At 38.5% G+C, this 25,128-nt stretch overlaps 1 protein-coding gene across 1 annotated transcript in view; it reads right to left on the minus strand.

Moving 5' to 3' along the window:
- Window positions 1-317: 317 nt before the first annotated feature.
- The window catches only part of plxnb2b (plexin b2b), a 438,171-nt gene continuing 413,360 nt past the window's right edge, over window positions 318-25,128 (minus strand). Inside the window, exons 32-39 of the mRNA XM_020919155.2 lie at window positions 17,916-18,000; window positions 15,342-15,493; window positions 13,992-14,152; window positions 7,073-7,220; window positions 6,891-6,955; window positions 6,627-6,702; window positions 3,605-3,679; window positions 318-1,907 (exon numbers count right to left, since the gene is read on the minus strand). Of these exons, the coding sequence (XP_020774814.2) occupies window positions 1,803-1,907; window positions 3,605-3,679; window positions 6,627-6,702; window positions 6,891-6,955; window positions 7,073-7,220; window positions 13,992-14,152; window positions 15,342-15,493; window positions 17,916-18,000 (867 nt within the window). The 3' untranslated portion in view covers window positions 318-1,802. The remainder of the gene's footprint in view (window positions 1,908-3,604; window positions 3,680-6,626; window positions 6,703-6,890; window positions 6,956-7,072; window positions 7,221-13,991; window positions 14,153-15,341; window positions 15,494-17,915; window positions 18,001-25,128) is intronic.

The following is a 25,128-nucleotide window of genomic DNA, read 5'->3' on the forward strand; positions in this document are numbered from 1 at the left end:
TGTGAAAGGAGGAATGCTCTGTCATCACGGTTAATGCTGTCCGTGCCTCATTTCCTGATTTCAATGGCCTCCTTGATCCAGCGTTTGAACTTGTTGTTTTCTGATCCAATGACCTGAGCCCTGTCCCAATCCATAATGTGGTTGTTCCTTTTACAGTGTTCTCCTCCAGAGAACACCGGGCGACGGGAGGCGTGGTCAGTCTGAGCGACCTGCCAGGTCCATCAGGCTGACCACGCCTACAGGAAGTAACAACAGCTGATATACGACATATCACCACCAACACCGGTGACAGTTCTGAAGATGGCTTGCAGCGAGCAACCGAAACATGTCAACAAGGTTAACACACTTTACTGCATTGTCTTTAAAAAGAACCTAAGAAGTTTAAGTATATAAGATGACAAAATGAACATCATTGGCCTACTCCTTACAAAGTTACTACTAGTGTACATATGTCGGATTTTTCACCAGTTACACATGAGATCTGTGGAGAGGCGAGCCAGCACATGTTAAGAATATGTGTATTTCAAGGTATTTCTGAACAACAATATCACCTGCAACTGAATAAATGCAAAACGGACATGCTTAATGCATTACTGTGGAATATTTCAAGCAAAGCAATAACATCTCCATGGACACAGGCAGGATGCAGACTCCAGAAAAAAAGTTCCATTGTGTATCTTTAAAGTCTGACTTTGCTCTTCCAGCAACAAGCCACTGTGTCGACTGGTGTCAATCATAGGAGACCAAGTCCTAGTTGGGTCCCTTTTTGGTCTCTGGTTTTGGTCCAAGTCCTAGACCAAGATCCAGTCCAGGCTCCAGTCCAGGGAGAGTGGGCAGTAGGCATCCTGTGTGCATTATCCACCCCCCTCTCATTTTCACACTCATACATAATGTACTATATATATACGCATCATAAAAACACCACATACTTGATCCATTTTAAAAAGATATTCTCATTATTATTATTATAAAGCTCTCCTCGGAAAGACTGCACCATAAAAAAAATATAGAATACAATTTTAAAACCTTTTTTCTACATGAAAAGAAATTGAACATCTGATTGGATCCTGTGACAGTAAGGGGCATAGGTCGCTGCAATGCAGTCTGGGAAAATGTAGAGTGTGTGTGTGGACCTTTAGAAGGTTGGCAAAGTAGTTTTAAGGCATACCCATGACAGAGGAATTATCATTTTCATTCAGAAGTTCAGACAATTATTTCACCTTTTCAACTTTATAAATGAAAGTGACACACTATGGAAATGTACTTCTCTTCATTTCCATCAACAGATTGCTCCCATGAAATTTCAGCTGTCACTTAGTCCTGGTTTAGACTTGGTTTAATTTAGGATTTGACAAAGTTCTGAATGTTTTTGAGTCCTGGTTTAGTCCAGATTTAGACTTGGTTACGTCTTTGTTTGGTCCTTTATTGGTCCTAATATAAACCTAATTTTGTCTTTATTAGTTCTAGTATAAACATAATTAAAACCTTGGCAATAGTCTTGATTTTAGTCGCGGTTTAGTCCTCCAGTGCAGCCTGTTTTGACTTGCTAGTCTTTAATTAGTTCTAGTTTGGTGGACATGATTGAAGTTTAGACCATAATCCAGAAGACCTTGCTAATAGTCTTGGTTTACTGGTTTACTTTCAACAGACTTGATTTAAACCCAACTTTGAGAACAAACCTGCACCTAAAAGTAAAACAGACCTATTCTTCTCATAGTGTCTCACCTTGGACCCGAGCTATGCCCCTGTAGTCACTGGCAGTATCCGTAGACCCCACCCTCCCCGTCCCTCCCGGCAATGCGTTAGAGATCCGTCACTTTGTTTTCCATGGTGGCTGCTATGTGCTGTAGCCGGTGGGTGAGCTGTTTGCTCTGTGCAGCGGGGTCTTCGTCCAGGGACGCGATGATCTAAAAGACGACAGACAGGGACATGAGGTACAATGAAGGGAGATGTAGAGGAATAAGTAGTACCGACAGGGAGGACAGAGGGGCGAGGGAGTGGACAATGGACACAACAAGAAAAAGCAGAGAAATAGACATGGTATTTGAATTATTAATAGCAATACAGAGCGGCTGCACAGTTTTTGAAAAATATAAATATATTTTCTTGCTGCTTATATTTAGTTGCTATAGCAAGATTCTGGTCTTATTTTAGAAGTCCTATGTTATGCAAAATTGACTCTTGTGAGCTTTTAGCCATGTTTGTTACATCCTCAAAAACAGGCCTGGAGCTCGTTTTGTTTCATTCATGTTTAACACACAAACCCTGAAGATTTCCACTGTTCCACTTTGTGATGTCATGTGGTAACACTTCACTAGAACCATTTGGATGATTTCAGCTGTGGAATTTCAAATCTCTACTGAACAAATGGTAAAAAGTGTCAGTTAACTTGGAAACTACTACTTCCTGACATCACCAGATGGAACAGAGCATTTTGAGTTTTGGCGATGTAAACAGACTAGTAATAATGGGTTATTCAAACATGTGTAAATGAAGCGAAACACAACTCCAGGTTTGTTTGTGATCAGGAAACAGCACTATAACTTCACTTTAAGCTCACAAGAGTAGATTTAGCGTAATATAGGACCTTTAAATAAATGCAGTCATTCAGTCAAGTGTGTTAATATTTGGAGTGAAATATCTGAAAAAAAACAACAAACATTGTCGTTTTTGTCATGGTTTAATATTTTCCAAAGTGTTTCGAGCTAGGCCCTGAGCCTAAAAGCTTCCTGATATAGACTCCCACTTTTGCAGCTTGACAGACATTTGTTTACTTGTTCATTAGATTTTGTTTATCCAGTTTACTGACCCACAATGGATGCTTCAAAAATCAATTCCCAGAGCAATTTTCCAATTCACATCCCACCCAAATGTTTTCAATTAAAATTTTGTACAATCACTCTTCTGGTATATGGAGAGTGAAGCCAGGGGAGTAAAATGGAAAGGCAATAATATGGTGGGCAGTAGTGCGTTCAGTGGAAAAGGGCTCTGGGCAAGATATGAAAAAAGCACAGGAAAATGTCTTAACTGAGCGTGGTACGAGCAGATATGGCCAATTTATTTGTAAATTAATTTAAATTTAAATTTTGTTTACTTTTAATATGCATTTTTTAATTCAAACTTTATTTTGTCTACAAATAAATGCACTCAAGGTCAAGGTCAGCCTTGCTTCTGTCAGTCTGCTCCAGGGCAGCTGTGGCTACAATAGTAGATAATAATAATAATAATAATAATAATAATAATTATTATTATTATTAAAGCAGTTGTGGTGGTCAAAGCGCTTTACAACAAGGAACCACACACCCATTCACACACCCATTCACACACCCATTCACACACCCATTCACACACACATTCACACACACATTCACACAGACACTGTGGGCAAGGTGGGTTAACACAACAGCAGCATTCATCTGTGGGAGCTGGAATCACACCAGCCAACCTGTGGGTCAGTGGATCTGACTGCTCAACCTGTGATTTTTATGTCGAGAGCTGGAATCAAACCGCCAACTTTCAGATCAGTGGGCGAATGCTCTACCAACTGAGCTACTGCCGCCCACCCTAGTAGTACCAGTAGTAGTAGTAGGTGTATATGTCTTACCCCGTCATAGTATTTGCTGGCGTACTGGTACAGTTGATGCAGAGCCACTTGTGTGTTGAGTTTGTCTGTGTGAGCCTGAAAGAAACACAAGTCACTAACACAAATAAAAAAACACAAGTACATACTCATATCGGTATAGTATTAACTTTTACACACTGATGGCATTATACATTCTCTTACCAATATGTAACATTTTATATTATCAATTATATTAGTTTTTCTTATATAGCCTGAAGAGAAAAATAAATCCCTCAGTGACAATGTATGTGCAAGAAACAACATGAATTTAGAACATTTTAATTGAGCAAAATAATAGATGTTGTCTTTTGTTTATGGTATGGCTACTTAGTAACAGTTTTGGAAATAGCATGGTGTCCCTTGTTTCAAATTTCAGTAGATACAGGGGATATACCTTTGCTCTGTTATCACCCCTGTACCAAAGAAAACCTGTCCTAAAGAGAACAATGACTTCAGGCCTGTGGCCTTGACATCAGTGACTATGAAATAATTTGAACGCTCTTGTAACTACTGCCCATTTAATACTGAAACACTTAGAGGATCCTTCATCATATGCCAGAATATTGTTCATGGATTTCAGCTCAGCATTTAATACAATATTACCAAGCATCCTGGTAATTGGGGTTCCTCACAGGAAGACAGCAACAAGTTAAGGTTAATTCAACGCTGTCAGATATTCAGGTTGTCAGCACTGCAGCACCACAGGGCTGTGTTAGCTCACCTCTTCTTTTGATTTGTACACCAATATGTGCAGGAGTAAACAGGTAAACAACTATATGTACTTAAGTTTTCTGATGACACAGCTATTCTTAGTTTACTCAATAAAAGTACAGATGTGATTAGCTACAAGACAGAAATTGATGAAGTGGTGCATTGGTGTGAGGAGCACAACCTTGTCTTAAATGTGGAAAAGACAAAAGAGATGATTTTTTACCCCAAATCTGTAGGGAACCACAGCCCCATTGATATCAGGGGAGGGACATAGAACAGGTGACATGTTATAAGTACTTGGGTGTGTTCTTTGATTCTCAGCTCCAATGGAGCCACATGTACAATCTGTCTGCTCAAAAATCAGCCAGCGTCTTTTTAAACGGCTTAGGTTACATGGAGTGGATACAAATGTTGATGTTTTACAGAGCATGCATGGACTCAATTTTACGTTATGGCATGTCAACATGGTTTGGTAACCTGTCAGTCAAACTTAAATCACAGATTTTTACCTTGACTAAAAGAGCGGGTAAAATAATGGTGTGGCCCCAAAGCTCAGTTCAGCAAATTTTCAGAGAGACTGTTAGGCTAGGCAAGAAGAAGCCCAGTGACCAAAGCCAAATCAGACAAAGTTAGGCAGAATTCAGGGTCATCTGTAAACAAAGATTCAAACATGTTTAAAAGGTTAATCTGCAATTTAGGCAGTTGTAAAAGGCTTAGGGAACATGCAATCAAAACTGCTCGGAATGGGCCAATATTGGGCTGTCCTGTAAAGAATATTAAAGGTCCTGCATCACTCGTTACTTGGTCTTGTATCCATATTGTTCTATGGTGCTTGTGGTGCTTTGTGGTGCTTTGTGTTGTGTTTTTTGATAAAGCATGTTACCCCCCTGTCCCAAGACAAATTTTCTCCCATGGGAGACAATAATGGATTATCTTATCTTATCTTACCTATATGCACAAACTAATGTACATTACAAAATTGTCAAAATTTGTGCATCAATATTACAGAAATCTTTTATTTTTAAATTGATGAACTCTTTCTTTTACAAAATATTATAATATTTTATATAATATAATATATTATGAACAACCTGAAACTTTAAGAAAAATACAATTTCAACACAATGTTTTAACATGAACTTGTATGCAGAAAGGAATAAGTAAATTTTTCTTCGAAAATCCTGCACTCGGCTGCACTTTTCTCATTTTGGACATTTTTCTGATGAGGGTGTCACGGTCAACAGTCAAATCGATCATCCTTTAAGAGCGTTTGGAAAGAGACAAGTCTTCATTTGTGCTGCTCTGGTGGGAGGGGCCACGTACAGAGGCGCTGGAGATGCTGATATGATAAACACTACAGAAAATTACCAAGATTTTAATAGAAAATATAACAAAAATATTTTAGTAGAAAACCAGTCAAGGGCCAGATTAAAGGTCTTGGAGGGCCGGATCTGGCCCCCGGGCCGTAAGTTTGACACCCCTGCTGTATGATATAGCCTAAAGTATCATCACATATCACAGATTGAATGATGTCTGATTTACAATACGTTTCCTCTCCTCACTATGTACTCCTTAATTGTAAAGCTATCATTGCATAAACCGACAAAAAATACAACGTAAAGGTTATAAGTAAAGCCCTACAGCACACTTAACTGTGTTTTTCAGGGTTTAAAAATATCACAGTAAAAAGTGTGTGACATGAATGAAGGAACAAACAAAGTAACCTTTAGAAGAGGCAGCATCATTAAATAAAGTTTGACGTACTGGAACTTTGACAACTGCAAGAACTAATATAAGTACTACCATTTCCTACTATGACATTATGAAGTATTATTTATTTCCTATTATAAAATACACACTATACTGTTATGTCAGCCTAATGTGTGTTAAACTTCTACAGATTAGCACAACGTGTTAGAATAAGAATAAGATCAATGACAATGAAAATGTTAGAACACATGAACATTTAGTAGGAGCAATATCATTAGTAGTAGTAGTAGTTTTAGTAGAGTATAAATAATAGATAATAATAATAGCAGTACTGGTAGTTATAGTAGTAGTAATAGTATCACTAATGGTAGAAATGGCATTTAACAGTAGTAGTTGTACCAGTAGTACTACACAACAGTAGTAGTACTAGTAACAACAGTGGTAGTCGCAGGTATTGGCATTAAAACTAGTAGTAGTATATGTTACTGTAGCAGTATCAGTAGTATGAGTATCAGTAGTAGTTGTCATTGTAGCAGTAGGAGTAGTATCAGTAGTAGTAATACTGTCAGTAGTAAATTCTCACCCTGGACACTTCGGCCAAATGTGTGTTCATGTCTTGGTCGCTCACAGGTACCATCTGCCTGATCCCCTTGTAATAACTGTAATAAGACACACACACACAAACACACACAAACACACACACACACGCACACACACGCACACACACGCATGCACACACACACACATGCACGCACGTGCGCGCACACACACACACAAACACACACACAGCATTAGGATAACACGACCTGAGAGATCATCTGTGCTATGGATGATGGAGTCTACTCACTCGTCCACCATCTTCTTGTAGGTGGAGATCTCCTTTGCATAGAGTAGTTTGTTACTCGGAGAGTCCTACAAATAACAAGAATCCAATTGTTAACACTCACAGGCATGGTGAGAAAAGGTCACACATACAGTACTATGGAACTTTAAGGGCTATGAGGGTATACAAGTTATAGTTTTGCTGACCCGGCTGAGTTTGTGCTCGCTCTTGGTGCACGCGTCCATAAATGTCTGAGCAATGACGGACAGAGCGGCGTCCACCACCTCTGTCACGTTTACGTCAAAGATGAAGTGAGGATTCTTCAAGATGTTTACCCAGAAACGCAGAGGCAGACTGTGACACAGAGAGAGAGAGAGAGAAAGGAGAGAAGAGCCAGAAACAGAGATGAAGAGAGACAGAAGGAACAAAATGTCATTAGTATTACTCCTTTATTATTTACTTAATAAGGGAGTAGAATTGAATAAAATAAACCACTACTACATGTAGTGCTCTGAATGAATATTACTTCTTACACAGGTAGAATCAAGTCGTTGTTTTGCAAGTCTTTGACCTCAAGTCCCAAGTCAAATGCAGGCAAGTCCAAGCTGAGTCTCGAGTCACTGGCCCATAAGTCCAAGTCATCAGCTTTGAGCTTTAAGTCAGTTCAAGTCTTTAAACCAAAGCACCACATACATAAAAAGTCACAGAATATTTATATATGAGTATTTATGTAAGAGTGGTAGAAATGCTAATTTTCCCTTTTTAATTATCTTGACAAGATCTTAGAGTGAATCATTACAGTCAAAACAGAAAGAAGATTTAAAAGTGCTTAATAGTTATTTTGTCATCTAGTCTACACTCATGTAGTTCCTTCTATTTAACTGCATTGTATTGTAGTTGTACTGTATATTACTATAGTACATTTGAGGATACCATATCACAGTACTTCAGTTACATTCAAAGTAACAAACAGAAAAGTGGGAGTGACATGTTCCAGTTTATTCCTGTAAATTTAAGCACAGCATTTATCAACTTTTATTTAACAAGTATTTTCTAAAAACATAGGCATAGGCCTCAAGTCAGTCAAGTCCCAAGTCACTGACCTTCAAGCCCAAGTTGAGCCCCAAGTCTTAGTCAATTTTATCAGTGACTCAAGTCTGTCTCGAGTCCAAATCACGACTCGCAGGTCCCCATGTCCGCTTCTTAATAAACTAATCTGAAAGAAACTAGCTCTGAAAGCGCTGAGATGTGGTATGAGATTATATATTTAAGTGAAACTGTGAACTTGTCTGTAAAATCTACATCTGACACATATTTGTGAAAAAATAGAAAGACTAACTCCACTCAGACACCCTCGTATATGGCAGGACATGCAAACTACCTATAGTGAGGCTCTCTGGGTGTTCACGTATATGCAGTAGTTTAAAGTACATTTGACTTGACATATGTGATTTTTATGTTTTTCTTATGGATTGGTCTGGTAAGATAGTACCTATGCTTAATAATGATCCTATAGAATTATACCTTTATATTAATTAAATGTCAGTTTGTGGACAAAAAGTTGCAAAGAAAAGTGTAAATCTAAATCTGAGTTGTAAAACAGAATCCCTCTCTCATTTGTTTGTAAAATCTAAAATTTAACAATGTGAACTGTGTTTCAGTGAAGTGAGTCTAACCATCATGCGCACTTTAAATGACTGTCTCCTGGGGTTTGACATCATCAGCTAAACACTGTCATCAACCATGTGTGTGCGTGTGCATGTGTGCGTGTGTGTGTGCGCATGTGTGCGCGTGCATGCATGCAAATATGTGTGTCAAAAGTGCTAAACTGCCCAGGAGGTCTATCCTCACAAATGACCAACAGAAAACTAAAGACGCTGACAAGATGTCTTGGGAGGAGGGACTCTTTTGGCAAAGCCAATCTGACTTTGAACTGCATAACCTAACTACACATTTGTGTATTTGTGTGTCATGTTTTACTTTTTGGAACAATGTTCTTATTTAGTTATACATTTAATTTCCTACTACTCAACTTCCAACTTCAAATTTCCCCTCAGGGAAATGTTTGAGTTGAATTACTAGATTTTTTTGGCCAGTAGCTAATCACTCACACAATCTGCTTTGCCCAGTTGAGGTTTCCCTGGTGTATTTTGTATCCCTAATTCAGTGATGATCAGAGGGTTAGAATGCATACAGCACAATAGAGACATATATGAAGACGCTCACATGCAAATTCACTCCACACACTTTTTTTGTTTTTTTAAGAAAAATTACCACTAACTGTAGAGGAATTTAAAAACGGATTTGGGACTGACTTGCCAAATTTACCAAACAAAGTGTATTGTAGTTGAAGAGAGATGGAGGCAGGGTGGATGAAACAATGAAAAGTGCTTTATCACAGCATAGACTGCAAAATACATCATGTTGGTAACTATGGTAACTATGGTAAAACTTGCCTGGAGTTGTGTTTCATTTCATTCGTCTGAACACGTTTGAATAATCCTTTATCTACATCTCCCATGCTCAAAATGTTCTGTTCCACGTTGTGATGTCATTTAGTGGTAGTTTTCAAGCCAACAACTCCTTTTACCTTTAGTTCAATAGGGAATGGCAATTCCATGGCTGAAATTATCCAAATGATTCTAGTGAAGGTGTATGGTGTTTAAAAACACAGTGGAGCACTTTCTGTACATGACATCACAAGGTGGAACAGTGTGTGAGAGAAGAACTATGTAGGATTTATTAGGCCCGAGCGCCAGAGGCTGGCGAAGGGCCTATTAGTATCGCAAAGCGATGCTCCTAGTGGCCCGAAAATGAAATAGCACAAAGTGACTCGCCCGTAGTGACCAGGGACCCTCGCCATCACGTAGCAATGCGCTTGAGGTTTCCGAAAATGTATAGTTTGTTGGCCAAAAAAAGCGGAACATTGTTCTTGTATCAGAATATTATTCTTTCTTTCTTCTTTCTTTCTTATTACATTTTTCCTAACCAACTCACCCATTTTTCACCCACTGAACCATGACAAAAAGTCCTGAAATTTTGCCATCTGGTAAAACTCGCGCTTCTTTTCTTGCTATTCTTGCTATTTCCATTTCCCAAACATAAATAAAATGGCTAGTCAGCACCCCCAAACAACTCAAAAATGAATTAGGGAATACGAATGAGGGAAAAAAAAATCTGCACGTACAATCATGAAATTTGACACAGAAGTCGATCATGACAACACAAGAAAACAATATTACTACACCAACACCGTGTGCTCCAACATTAGGGAGCAGTATTGGATTAAAGTTGGCTAAGCTTTTACGAACTCCTCCGAGGGCGTTCACCCGAACGAGCTCAAATTTGGTCCACATTATCTCAAGAGGTGGAACATCAAAATTTATCCAAATTTTTCACACACGTCTTACGGTCTCTGAGCAGTGAAGCAACAAAAATGCACACAATTTTGGAGATTCTCAAATTGTTCCCATTTGCTCAAACGAACTCCGATTTCAATGAAATTTGAAACAGTTGTTAAACTCTCTGCCCTGAAGCTACTTAATGTGAAAATTATTAATTTGGCACATTAGCGCCCCCTATAGATTGAAACTAAATTTCATATGGGAGAAAATAATTTTTTCCGAAATAGAAATTTTACACAAAATTCCATTTTGGCATCCTGATCCGAAAGTCAATGACAGCCATGTCATATTTTATGGTGTTGCCATAGCGATGACATAAACTCTCCATGTTTTTCCATTGGTGAAATTGACATTAATGGCACAAACTTTGGCCAATTCACTCAAATTTTAATCGTGGGTTCACACCCCGACACTAAACAGACTGATGTAAGAAAAGTGGGTGCAATAGCGCCCCCTAGAAAATTTGTATAGAAAAATACACAAAATAGATACACAAAATTTGGTATCCACATTTGTGACATGGTCTAGATTAAAAAAAACTCAATAATGCTCAGACCTCATTTACATTGTGTTGCCGTGGCAACAAGTCAAAATTCTGTCGTTGTCAATGGGACGTCCTTACACAAACTTTGGCGAAGCCAAACCAAATTTGGTAGCCAGATACATCATGGCAATAGGAACAAAAATGTATATTGTAACCACGCCCCTATACAAACCCGAAGTCCATCATCTTGGATTTAAAAAAAATAAACACATGCAAAAATTTTGAAAAATTAATGGGTTAGGGTAAGAGTTAGGGTTGGGTCTATGGTTAGGATTACGACTATGGTTATATTTAAGTTTAGGGTTATTAGCATTAGTGCAGGGCACGGCGTTCTGAAGGGCATGGCATTCTGTTGGGTGTGGCGTTCTGAGGGGCGTGGCTTTTGCGGGGTGCAGCGTAGGCGCACGAGGGCCAATCATTGCCACTTGCGGCTATATTTATTGTTGTTGTTGTTGTCATTGTTGTTGTTGTGCACACTCTATAAATAATGTTTGATTGACTGATTTAATATGGGCTCTTTAAATATCTTTAAGCCATATCCTTTCAGGGCATACAAAAATAAATACATGTATTATTTTTTATAATATTTTTTTGACAGAAAACTTTGAGTTCTGAGATGCCTTCAGTGCACTGTGGACAGTCTGTACATTCTCACAGACAACTCTCCAACAGCTGTAATGGCAATCTTTAAACACTATGCTGTTGTCTCAAAGGAACACCGCCTCCTTTTGTTCTTGGGTGTATTGCAGCTCATGTGGGCAAGTCTCTTTGACAGTCAAGTGTGCAGTTTAAGAATAACCTGACAAGTACAGGTTTTATGATTGGACAAAATGGCACCTCACTGAGAAGTGTCTGTGTCCCTGTTATTATCCTGTACTGAACTCCTCAGCGCACTCACAGCACTGCCCTAGGGTCAAATAATGCACAAAAGACCATAAACAGAGATGGAGCTGGTGTAGTCCAGGTTTGATCCTGATAAAGTCCTGGATCAGACCAGTTTTAGATCTGTGATTTACATACATACAATTAAGTTCTTTATTTCGACCTGGTTTGGACCTGGTTTAGATCTGATTTAAGTCTGGTTTATTCCTAAATTAGACCTAGTTTAGATTTGATTTAAGATTGGTTTAGACCTGATTTCAGATGTGGTTTAAGACATGGTTTAGTCCTAGTTCAGTCCTTGTTCAGACCAGGTTATGATCTGGTCTAGACCTGGTTAAATCTAATTTTAGAACTGGTTTAGTCCTTGATCAGTCCTTGTTTAGAACCGGTTAAGATCTGGTCTAGACCTGGTTTAAACCTGGTTTATACCTGGTTTATACCCGGTTTATACCCAGTCAAATCCTGAATTAGACCTGGTTCGATCTCTGTAAAATATTGGTCCGGTTGTACTTCCTGCCTTTTTGAATAGTTCACGTTTGAATAATTCTAGTTTGAGCACAGATTAGCCCCAACGTGGACTTAGTTTGGTCTTGGCTAGTGCAGGTTTAATAATAGAATAGTCTTCATTTTAATATAATGTAATTGGGAGCCCAGATTCTAGTTAAGATCTGGTGAGCTTGGAAGCATTCTGAAACGATATTACCTCTACAAAGCCTGTCCATTTCTTTTAGCATGTTGTTCCACACCAAAACCTGCAAATGTTCAAGTTTAATATCCACTGATTTCCAGAACAGCATGCTCCCTTCATCAAATCTTTACAAATCATGGGAAAATCAAAACTTTGCCCCAAAACAGTCAAACATTTTCCAAACCTCTAGTCCGTGATTACAGTGCGCTGAGCCTTTGGATAGATCCAAAACATGCGCCATGTAAAATTCATCTCACTTTGGCGCTGTCTCCAGGGGAAAGCTACGTCTTGAATACAATGGGTAGCAAAAATAGCAATGTAGCAATAATCAGAGAATTAAATTAGCTTGGGACATAATTAGCATGTTTGTTTGTTGTTATGCCTCGTACACATATTCATTATTTAATAGCTGGCCTCTCCCTTGATTTGATAAACAGAACGGCTGGCTGCAGTCAGTGGCGTTATGAGGAGGAGAGGAGTAGTAATTAAATCGCTCATCCTTGGTCCGTGCGTAGCCTGCTCTCGTGTGCTCGCCAAGGCGTCAATCACACAAATCTACATGCGACGCACAGCCTGCTTGTGTGGTTGCTGTGACACTAATTTATACACTTAAATGTCAACACGAGGGGATTGCAAACTAATCTAGATTTGTTGTTCTGCGAATTCAGTGACTTGGGTGATAGGAAGTTTTCCATAAAAAATATTGTAATGCGAGAATATTGGAGTCCTCATTTTAGGCCTCCTGCTTCAGGAGCCTATCCATTGGTTTATAAATTATGAAAAATAAGCACTGCTGACATAGCAATATGCAATTCAAAACTAAATATTATAAGTTTTAGATTATCAAATGTTTTCAAAATGTAGGCTATAAACAGGAAGTTGAAACCCATGAGGGTAAGCATCTTCACACTTTAGCAGGGTACACTCTACTAGGATCACATAGGGTGCAAAATGCCATCCAAACAGATTAGAATATAGCATAATATAGTTTAGTTAAATCCTGGTTAAATCCAGCTAGTATAGTCCTAGTTTAGTGCCAGTTCAGTCCTGGTTGAGTCGTGGCAGCAAGCAACTCTGGACCTTATTCTATTTAGTTCCTGGTTTTGTCCATGTTAATCCAGTATGGTCCTGATTCAGTTCTAGTTTGTTCCAGATCTATTTCTGGTTCAGTCATGGTTTAGTTGTGGTATAGTCAAGTTGTGGATTTGTCATAGTTATCATTTAGCCCCGGTGAAACCCTTAATCTTGTTAGAACTCAAGATAAATCTTGGTTTATTCCTGTCTTGGTCCTGTCTTAATCCTGGTTTAGGATGTGTTCACACTTACACACAGACCACCTCAAAACTGAGATGAAACTGGGATTAGAACAGTACTAAATCCAGTCTTCATCTGAATTAAACTAGGACCAAACAAGGACAAGTATACTACAGCTCTTAGTCCTGGTTTTGCCATAACAGAAAGGCTCTTTATCAAAATAAATACAAATTAAACAAATATTGGATACTTTCATATCTAGACTGCCCCCCTTTCATCCTCTTGCCAAAATCAAAATCAACTAATGAACATATGTCAGCTAACAGAAAATGTCCCAGATGTGCTGGTTATACCTGTTGGTCTTCCAGATGTGGATGGTCTCCTCATCCACATTGTTGTGTTTGAGTGCCTGCTCATCCAGAAAGTCAAAGAAGTATTTGACGGCAGGGGGAACGACTGCCCCTGAACACAACACGCTCCTGAAGAAGTCATCCACAAACTGTTGCAGCGTGCCCTGAAAGCAGCACACAGGACACAGCTCAATATCAGACTATTATTGGGTGAAATACAGACAAAATTGAAGAGAATATACTGAATACCATCTTAAAATACATTTTATAACCTATTCTGTTGCATTATATTAAAGTGTAAAAAGGGAAATAGGATTAAAACATCTTAAACTGTTTGTAATGCTAATGTTTCACTGATTAGAGAAGGAAGAAATGTGCACACACTCACATGAGCTAGTTAATACTGTGCAATCTGAAGCCTAAATTACGTGAAGTACCACAATGTGGTACTGTGATTTTAGGAAATTACCAGCAAATGAAAGCGTGAGTTCCCCTCAACTGCCTGTCTGTTCTTGACCAATGACCTTCACTGTTTGCCTTCATAACCTTCTGTTGGTTAAATCAAATATTTGGTTAAGGCCTGATTTTGAGTTCGACTAAAATCAATAATAAAACTGTAGCAGAATACAGTTGCTCAAAATTAGTATTCAGAATACATATGTTCTGTTTTTACTTCTGAACTCAAAGTAAATTATAGTCAGCCCTGCAGAATATGTGATTGCCCTTATCTTATAATTTTCTAATATTCTCTATAACGTACACTACCATTGAAACGTTTGGGCACACACTCTCATTCAGTGTTTTTTATGTTTACCATTTTCAACATGTTTATACACACATCAAATATATGAAGCAAGATACATGCAATTATGCAGTAAAGAAAAAAGTGAAATCACTTTTGCAACTTAAACTATAAATAAATTGTTTATTTTATATTGAAATCCTCAAAGTCTACCCTTTGCTTTGTGGACAGTGCTCCAAACAGGGTTTGGGGCACTACCAAAAGTGCAAAGCTGTGATCAAAGCAAAGGGTAGCTTTTTTTTAATATAATCTAAATTGTCATTTTTTGTGTGTGTACTTTTTGTTTTACCATTCCATTTTATGCTTCACTAAGAATCTACAGTGTAAATAACCATGGAAATAAAGAGGAAGGAAATGAAAAAGTGTCCAAACTTTTGCCTGGTAGTGTAACTTTCCTCATAACAGTGTATTGTACAGTCCTCTCCTACCCTTTTTCCAAATTAAAGCCCATTCTGGAAACTCATATGGAGTGACATTTTGTAGAGAATGAGACAATTGGATAAGTCCAGTCTAAATGTCAGTGTAATTCATAGTTCTGTGTGTGTTTGTACCTTGACGGAGAGCAGTCGTGTGAGATAGATTTCTGTGATGGCTTTGGTCATCGACTTGTCCTTTATACTTCCTCGTTTGGATTTGATCTCGTCCAGCTCCTCGGCCGGCCGCACCAGATGGAACACTTTGTCATCCTCCAGTAAAGCGTTCCCTACAGAGAACAATAAAGAGAGCCATCAGGAGAGATACAAAGACGAATAGAGAGGAGCTATAGGGAGAGAGGTTTTGGGAGAGAGTGGCAGCTGAAAATGACCTTACAGCACAGTAATAGTATGGCATTAGAGTGGAAATAACATGGGGCTGGGGTCTGATGACACAGAATAAATGTCTTCTGCAGCTGTGTTTCCTTATAAACAAAGAAAATACTAACTCTTTACTGGTGTTTTCAAAAAGTAAATTCCATCTTCTTCCATTCAAATGCAGCAAATAATGACTATTTTATATAACCTGAAATTGTTTAAATATGATACATATATTACAGACAGTACTATATACCGCCATTATATTTATGTTCATATTGTCCTTAGGGGGAATATCCAAGTCTTTAAGTCGAGAGTTCAAAACCATTTTATCTCATTGTTAGTCAAGTCGTATCATAACATTTAGAAATCTCTATGGAGATAAGCAAGTGACCCAACCAAACCAAGATTTTTTTTTTCATAAAATCGCTGTAATTGAAAGAAATGCAAGATGGATTTAAGGCCATACTGTGGAACATTCCAGACAAAGCAATAACATTTTCATGAAACAAGCAGGTGACGAACCCTCCACCAGAAAAGTTCCATAGTGCACCTTTAATTTGCTATAAATTGGCAGTAAAAGCATCTCAACTAGAGCCCGACCGATATGGATTTTGTTGTGGCCGATATGAAACTGATATAATGGGAGTTGGCGCTGCCCATAGCTGATATAATCGCCAATATATTTAGTGATGTAAAAATTCACTGTAAATCTTGAATTGTTTAAAAAAACTTAGGTTTGGCTCTAGTGGATTCTAAATTGGGTTTATTTAGGCAACATTTATTGTTATTCTGACTCTTTACATCATATTTACATACAGTAGATTGGCCTAATGGCATTTTTGCATCACATTCTAGCTACTAGTGATGGGTATTCCAGTTTTTTTTTTTTTGGGAGAACCGGCTCTTTTGGCTCGGCTCACTAAAGCAGCTGGCTCTTTCGGCTCCCAAGCGACTCTTGAGATTGTTTTGTTGCAAGCAGGACTAAACCAGAACTGAACCAGGACTGAAAAAGGACTAAACCAGGACTAAAACAGATTTAAACCACGTGTGAAACAGGACTAAACCAGAACGTAACCAGGTCTGAGTGTCGGGACTCGGTTTCTATCTCTCTCCCTCACTCGAGCCCAAGATTAGTCCTGGTTAAAATCCTATGCACACGCAGATTTCTGAACATTTCGTTTTCAGCCGCTGCTGCTGTCAAACTACGGGTCTACAAGCGGCTTGAAGAGAAAAAGTGAGAAAAAGAGAAAACACGGCTCCCAATAAGAAACATGCTCCCGTCGTTCCCTTCAAAGAGCCGGCTCTAAGAGCCGCTTCGATCGCGACCGACCCATAACTCCTAGCTAGAAAAGAAACTACCGCTATTAGCCTTTAGCCGTAAAAACGTGCGCACCGCGGTAATTAATTATATGCATAAATGTGGATCATTCACACGTCTATTCACAGCTCATTTACATATCAGTGCTGGTCCAGTAACAAATATACGGACAATACAGTCACTTTACAATAGGCCAATAGAAAACAGCCTGTTTATGTGCGGGAGCTACAGCAGCTAATCGCTAACAGATAACCCCTTCAAAGTCGACATATTTCCAACACTCACCACTCACACAGGCTGCTCCTCACATCACAAGTCTGCACTAATAAATGTCCTTTTAATCCAGACTCAAACCGATTGTCCATAAAAAGAATATAATCTCAGTGTTGTGCACGGCTGCGGGTGTAAACAAACACACGTGAGTGAAGTGACGTGACTCTGGGGGTGTGTTCAGGGACAGTACAGACACAAATTACACCGCAAATAAATACTGATGCGGAGCCACATATTAGGACATCGATCTGTCTATAAATTGGATTAAATGAACATAATGTAGAGAGTCTAAGCTTTATAACGAGGTATAACATGCCCACGTGAAATATCGGCCCATATCAGCAAGCATATCGGCCGATATGTCTCCAGGTGCCCATATTGGCCGATAATATCGGTCGGGCTCTAATCTCAACTATACAAAACCAAACAGGAGAGTTTGATCAATGAATACACAAGTAGAGAGAGAGCACAAGAGAGTGAAGGAAAGCAAGAAAAAGAAAGAAAGACTTTCGATGCCTAATCAGCCCTTCAGAAGTGTCCATAAAAAGCGTGAGATGAAAGCATGCATTATAGTGCAGGGGAAGCTCATAAAGCCCATATATCTGCATGATGAATGAGATCAGGGCTCTGTAAATGTTGACGATATCCCCACAGAGACACGTCTCGGCCCCATGTGTCCTCAACAAGACTGTGGGGAAAACAAGGGAATAGATTATAAGAAAGAGAAACTCTATGCTTACGCTCTTCATGGTTTTCGTGGTTTTGATCATAATTTTGTTGCGTGTGAAGAACTCTGGACAAAACCAATATGGCGTTGTCTCTGACCTGTGAAAAGAAATCAGAAATTGGATTAATACACATTTCTAGACATTCAAATAATAAAGAGTTGCATCAGGAGAGTATGGATTCAACATCACCACACTATTACACTGATAAAAAACAAATACAGCTTAGAGTGTTCATGTACTGTATGCCTTCAAGTGTACTAATAATGGACACAATGGCAAAAGTTACAAGTGGTACATTTAGCAGTATTTAACTTATACTAATGTAAAGTAATACCATATGTTATTCTTGTTAGAGTTGTCAAAAGTATTGAAAATCAAAAACTAACTGACACTAAAACTACTACTGGAACTAGGCACACATTTTTTGCAGGTATCAATCCTAAAAAAAAGTCCCATTGACAGGACAGAATTCAACCTTTCCTGAATAGTTTTAGAATGATGTTGAGATGTATCAGAACAAGTGTCATAGCACATAGACTAATATACACACATGGACCAACATGAACCTACTGGACCACTGAGGATTACACACATATAAGACACATGGGAATAGAAAAGAAAGTACTGTACTATGATGTAATGTGTAAAATCACATTCTACTGTCTGAAAGGCTGTTTTGCTTTTTATCATAATATTGGTATCGGAATTGGAATTGAGTATAGAGTCTATTCTTTAGTTCTGAAATTGAGCTTGAAATTGTAATATTGTGACAACACTGCTTCTTGTAAGGAAAAAAACTGTAAACGTGTCTTTATTCTGGCTGGTGTTTAGAGTCAGCAATGTCCCTCAGAGCCAGACTCTGATTCAGAATTATCACCCTGGAGCAGACAACACACACAGTTTACTGGAGCCATGAACTGGTCATTTTGTTTGGTCCGTCCCATTATTGACCACACATACACTGTGACCTACTACTGGACCAGCCCCTGGATCAAGAAGAGAGGGAGAGAAGGAGGGAGAGGGTAGGGAGGTAACAAAGGAGAAGAGGGAGACAGAGAAAGGAAGGAAGAGAAAGGGAAAGGAGCTGGGGAGTGAGACAGAGTAAGAAATATCAGGACAGTGAGAAACAGAGAGATAGAGAGAGAGAGAGAGAAAGAGAGGGATAAAGAGAGAGAGAGAGAGGGATAGAGAGATAGAGACAGAGAGGGATAGAGAGAGGGAGTGAGAGAGCAAGAGAGCGAGAACGAGAGTGAGAGAGAGAGATCAGGATTTAAACGTTGGGATGGAGGGGCATGTTTGTGGTGACCTTTAGTTTAGCTGCATCGATTCAGAGTCATGAAGATTTAGTGTCAGAGTGAAAAGGGTCACACACACAGAGGTCCTGCCCAGATACACACACACTTACTACAACAACTGTTACAAATGTTTTGGTTATAAATATTTGATAATGAAAGAGTAAAGTCCCATAAGCTGTCATAAAGTATGGGGCTGTAACTGATTTTTACTGTTCTCAAACTGTCACTGGAAGAGCTGATCTTAAATTGATCTCCGATTGTCTCCATAGAGATGTTATTGTTCTACCTGAGATGTTTCACAGTACGGCATTAAACTCATCTATATTGCATGTATAAATTAAAGGAGTATTTATTGCTCAAAATACCTTAGAGAAACACGATTTTGTTTTGTAAGTGGGTTTGCCTCTTCACAGATCTGACCTGTAACTTGGCCAGGTGGTGTTACCTGATGGTCTCAATCACCATAGACATTTAAAGCAATACTGTGGAACATTCCAGGCAAGGCAATAACCATGGACACAAGCAGGTGGCGGACCCTCCACACAAAATGTTATATAGTGCACATTTAAGTTTACTGAAAACAAATATCATAAATCAGCTCACATTAAGGTAAATGAAAGTACACAATAGAACTACTGAATTCGAGTCATTTCAGATAATATCTTGGAGGTTTGGTGGTGGAAGGGCATCCGGCACACACATGAAAGTAAGATATGCATTTTGTATTAGATAAAGTTAAATATTTTAGCAAAAAATAACAGTCCTGAAGATTCATGTCTTAATACAGTATGCGAACTTTACACAGTGAGTCAGTGTTATCATTCAATACATCTTATTTATTGTTTTTAATTTCTTTTCAAATTTGCTTTTCTAAAATGGCCACTGCAAATCCTGCACCCCAAGTTTGTCCTAACTTCATAAAATAACAGAAAGCAGCCCTTTGTGTCAGCGCTGAAGAAAAGTCTATAGTGTGAGTTTGATTTGGAAGTCAAAGTTTGTACAGATTAGAAAAGTGTTTTATAAAAAGCACTATACTGAGCAGCTATTCACACATATAAAGAAAACAAGTCCCATGCTTATTCTTGTTTCAGTATTTATAGAGATATGAGGGTTTCGTGTGGATGAAACGCAGTACAAAATGCATAATATGTTTCTTGGCCATTGGAAATACTGCAAAAAAACCCAACAACTTTTCACTCACTTTAAATATGTGAAAAATTGGACTTTTGAGGAATAGCTATATGCAACTAAACAGGTTACAGGTATATTACAGGCTCCATATCTAAATCAGGACAAACCCACGACTTCGTACGGACTGAAAGAGAACTAGACCAAGACTAAATAATGATGGCTGGATCTGGTTTACACTGGTGCTAAACCAAAACTAAACCAGAGTTTAGTAGGTTTAAATAAGGACCAAGCTAGATCTAAAGGAAGATTTAACCATGTCAAAACCAAGTCGAAACCAGGACTAAACCAAGAACAGCCCAAAGAAATATAACAGCTAACAAGCAAAATAATAATCAAATTAGGTCTAAACCAGGTCTAAACCAGGAATAAACCAGGACTAAACCAAGAACAGCCCAAAGAAATATAACCGCTAACGAGCAAAATAATAATAAAAGTAGGTCTAAACCAGGTCTAAACCAGGTCTAAACCAGGAATAAACCAGGACTAAACCAAGAACAGCCCAAAGAAATATAACTGATAACAAACAAAATAATAATCAAAGTAGGTCTAAACCTAAACCAGGTCTAAACCAAGACTAAACCAGGACTAAACCAGGACTAAACCAATAACAGCCCAAAGCAATACAACAGACGATGAGGAAAATACTCATAATAAGCAAATAGTCTAAGCTAGGTCCAGATCAGGAATAAGACACAACTAAACCAGGACTAAACCAGCAAAAAATCAAACCATGCAACAGCGCAATACCCAGAATAAGACTAAATCAGGACTAAGCCAGATCTAAACCTGGTCTTGACCAGGACTAAACCAGGTCTAAATCATGACTAAGCCAGATCTAAACCAGGTCTAAACCAGTTCCAAAACAGGCTTAAACCACAGCTAAACCAGGACTAAACCAGCAAAAGTCCAAACCATGCAACAGCGCAGAATAATGGGTCTAAACTATGCTAAATCAGGACTAAACCAGATCTAAACCAGGTCTTCAGCAGGACTAAACAAGATATAAACTGAGAAGAATCAACCAAAGGAACCATGAACTGAGTCTAAACTTGGACTAAACCAGGTCTAAACTATGATCAAGACAATATAATCAGCATAAAACACTCTGCAGGTCTAAACTTGGACTAAACCAGGACTACAGTCCCTGACAAAAGTTTTGTCGCTTATCCATTTTGTTGAAACAAAAGCTTATAACCTGACTTTAAATTAATCGATTGGTTTTAGAAATGTCTCATATGAAAGCTAAAACCCTCCCAAATTATGCTCAGTATACTAAAATAAATTTGCTTCACTGAAGAAAGATTGATCATTTAATGAACACAGAAAGGTCAGATTTAGGCAAGACAAAAGTCTTGTCGTCTTGTCATATGATGCACCCAATCCTAGATTACAGCCTCACCTGTGATCAGTTACTTATCAATCAATTAGTGGGTGTGTATAAAAAGAACCCCAGCAGAACCAGACCTTCACATCAACTGCAACTTGACCTCTGACAACATGCCTAAGATCCACCCTGAGACCAAAGCGTTAATTATCAAGAGGCTGAAGACCAGATCCACTGCTGAGGTGGTGACACCTTCAATGTGTCTCAGCATCAAGTACAAAGAATAAGAAAAAGATCTGAAATGACTGGAGATGTTTTTGACAAGCCCAGGTCCAGCAGACCCCGCAAGACAACTGCTCGGTAGGACCGTTTGTTGATTCAAAAATCCAAAGCCAGCACCTTTTCCGCTGCAGCAGACTCCACCAGGCCTGGTCACCTCAAGTCCCTGTGTCAACCACAACAGTTTGTAGAATTCTGTCTCGAAATGGCCTCCATGGTCGAATCAGTGCACAGAAACCAGCACTAAACAAAAGGCAATTAAAAAACTGTGTGGCATTTGCCAAGGCCCACAGCCTGCTAAAAGGATGGACACTGGAAAAGTGGCAGAAGGTGGATTTCTCAGATGAATCCTCGGTTGAATTACATCACAGCCGCCGCAAATATTGCAGGAGACCTACTGGAGCCACATGAATCCAAGATTCACCCAGAAAACAGTTAAGTTTGGTGGCAGAAAAATCCTGGTCTGGGGTTACATCCAGTATGGGGCTGTGCGAGACATTTGCAGGGTGGAAGGCAAATATCAATAGCCTAAAATATCAAGAAGTATTAGCTACCTCTTACATTCCCAACCATAAAAGGGGTCAAATTTTGCAGCAGGATGGTGCTCCATCACATACTTCTATCTCTACATCAACGTTTCTCAAGGCGAAGAAGATCAAGGTGCTCCAGGACTGGCCAGCCCAGTCACCAGACATGAACATCATTGAGCATGTCTGGGGTAGAATGAAAGAGGAAGCATGGAAGGCAAAACCAAAGAATCTTGATGAACTCTGGGAGGTATGTAAGACTGCTTTCTTTGCTATTCCTGATGACTTCATCAACAAATTGTATGAATCATTGTCGAACCGCGTGGATGCAGTCCTTCAAGCTCATGGAGTCATACAAGATATTAAATATGGATCTCACAGCACCACTACTTCATTCACTGACGTTATGCAAAATATTTTTGCATTTGAAGTAAATTATTTGTTCAGTTTTCTGTAGGCAACAAAACTTTTGTCTTGCCAAAATCTGACCTTTCTGTGTTCATTAAATGATCAATCTTTCTTCAGTGAAGCAAATTTATTTTAGTATATTGAGCATAATTTGGGAGGGTTTTAGCTTTCATATGAGACATTTCTAAAACCAATCGATTAATTTAAAGTCAGGTTATTAGCTTTTGTTTCTACAAAATGGATAAGCGACAAGACTTTGATCAGGGACTGTAAGCCAAGTCTAAACTTATTCCATTTCCACTGTGCAGTCTAAACCACATTTTTAGAATTCCTGCTCCCATCTCTTCACACTTTCATTTTGTGTTGATTTAATTTGTTGACGTGGCACGGAGCAGATAAAGTCCATATATTCACACTTGACTTTAGCAGTTGTGGTGATCTCCGGTGTAATCATATGTCTCGCTCCGTTGAGAAGAGCTCCGTGACAAACTCCCTCTCTCTGTCTCACTAACCGCCACCACCATGCAATATGCTCTGCTCAGTGCACACGTTTATAAGAGAGGCCATTCACAGCCACACGCCCACTCACAGGCAGGCCAGTCCCAGCCGCCCACACTGGACATAAACATAAACCACATTCACTTATGATCTATTCAAGATGGAACTTTTCTAGAGGAGGGCCTGCCATCTGCTTATCACCATAAAGAAGTTACTGCTTATAATGAAATGTTCCATGGTTTAAACATATCTATCTTATTTTTTTTATTCAATTACTGGTGTAATAATCTTGACAAATCTTTACATTTGTACTATGAACAGGCTTACCACAGATCTGACCTGTACGGGGTCACTTGCTTGTCTCCATGGCAAAAAAAAGCTGAATGCTCCACTGTGGAACATCATTGTGAAAAATCCTGTTCATTTATGTGCATGCCTTAGCTAAAATCAAAAGACTAACTAAAACTAAGATCAGATATTTTTCTTAATGTTTTGTTGATCCTCTTATTTCTGTTTCTGTCTCCATGGAGACGTTACTGCTTTGCATAAAATGCTCGACAGTATGGCATTAAACCCATCAGTCATGTAACATCACCAAGACAGGTTACAGGTTAGGTCTGTGGAAAGGCAAGCCCACTCAGAGTAAGTCAGTATTATGCCTTATTAGTCTCTTGCCATTTTTGCTACTTGTTTAGCATAATTACCATTTATATTTCTTACTCTTTGTTATTATAATATATTGTGTTGTGTGAGCTACTGTGTCCAAGTCATTTCTCTTCTAGATCAATAAAGTATGTCTAAGTCTAAGTAAGAGTGGGCTTTTTAGTCATTAAAAACTGAATAAATACAAGACAGTTCAGTTTCATGCCATACATATATCTCCTGAGATAAGCAGGTGGCAAACCCCCAGCCAGAAAAGTTACATAGAGCAGCTTTAACAGGTTTATTCATACAGGCGTACAGAAATCTGCTGGGCTAAGTGCACATCGTAAAAATAGACAGGCAATCCACAGCCACACGCCCCCACACAAATCCACCAGTGTGAGCCCCGCTCTGCAAACCTGAGCTTGAATCATACACAGAAGGAGACAGTATTAAGAATGATTTTAACTGTGTGGAAAAGGTAACATTTGTTTAGTTTTTTTTATAATGTTCCTGAGGACAGATTAAGGTAACAGGACAATTAAGTCAATTAATGGCTAAAATACCTACCAAAAAATCGAAATATTTGATGCATAAAAAGGCTCATACACCACTTTATCAGGCTAAAATCATCAGGCTACTATACCAACTGTGTACATATATATATATATATATATATATAACTATTATTATTATTATTATTTATTTATTTTATTGTAAACGTCTGTTTTTCACTGGCTTTTATTTTGAAAAAGTCCACTGCGAGCGTTTCTTTAAGTTTGACGTCTTTTCTTTACACTTTTTTCATACTTTTTTTCATACTCTACTTTTTAATTCATTAATTGGGTTTGCGTATAACATGCAATTAATCGCGATTAATCGCTCGAACTCATGCGATTAAAAAATTATTTTTTTGCCCAGCCCTAATATATATACATAAATACATACATACACACGTGTGTGTGTGTGTGTATATGTATATATATATATATGTATATATGTATATATATATATATATATATATATATATATATATATATATATATATATATATATATATA

This window comes from Boleophthalmus pectinirostris, unplaced genomic scaffold (genome assembly GCF_026225935.1).
Source record: "Boleophthalmus pectinirostris isolate CB_2022bp ecotype Guang Dong unplaced genomic scaffold, ASM2622593v1 HiC_scaffold_2, whole genome shotgun sequence".
NCBI lineage: Eukaryota > Metazoa > Chordata > Actinopteri > Gobiiformes > Gobiidae > Boleophthalmus > Boleophthalmus pectinirostris.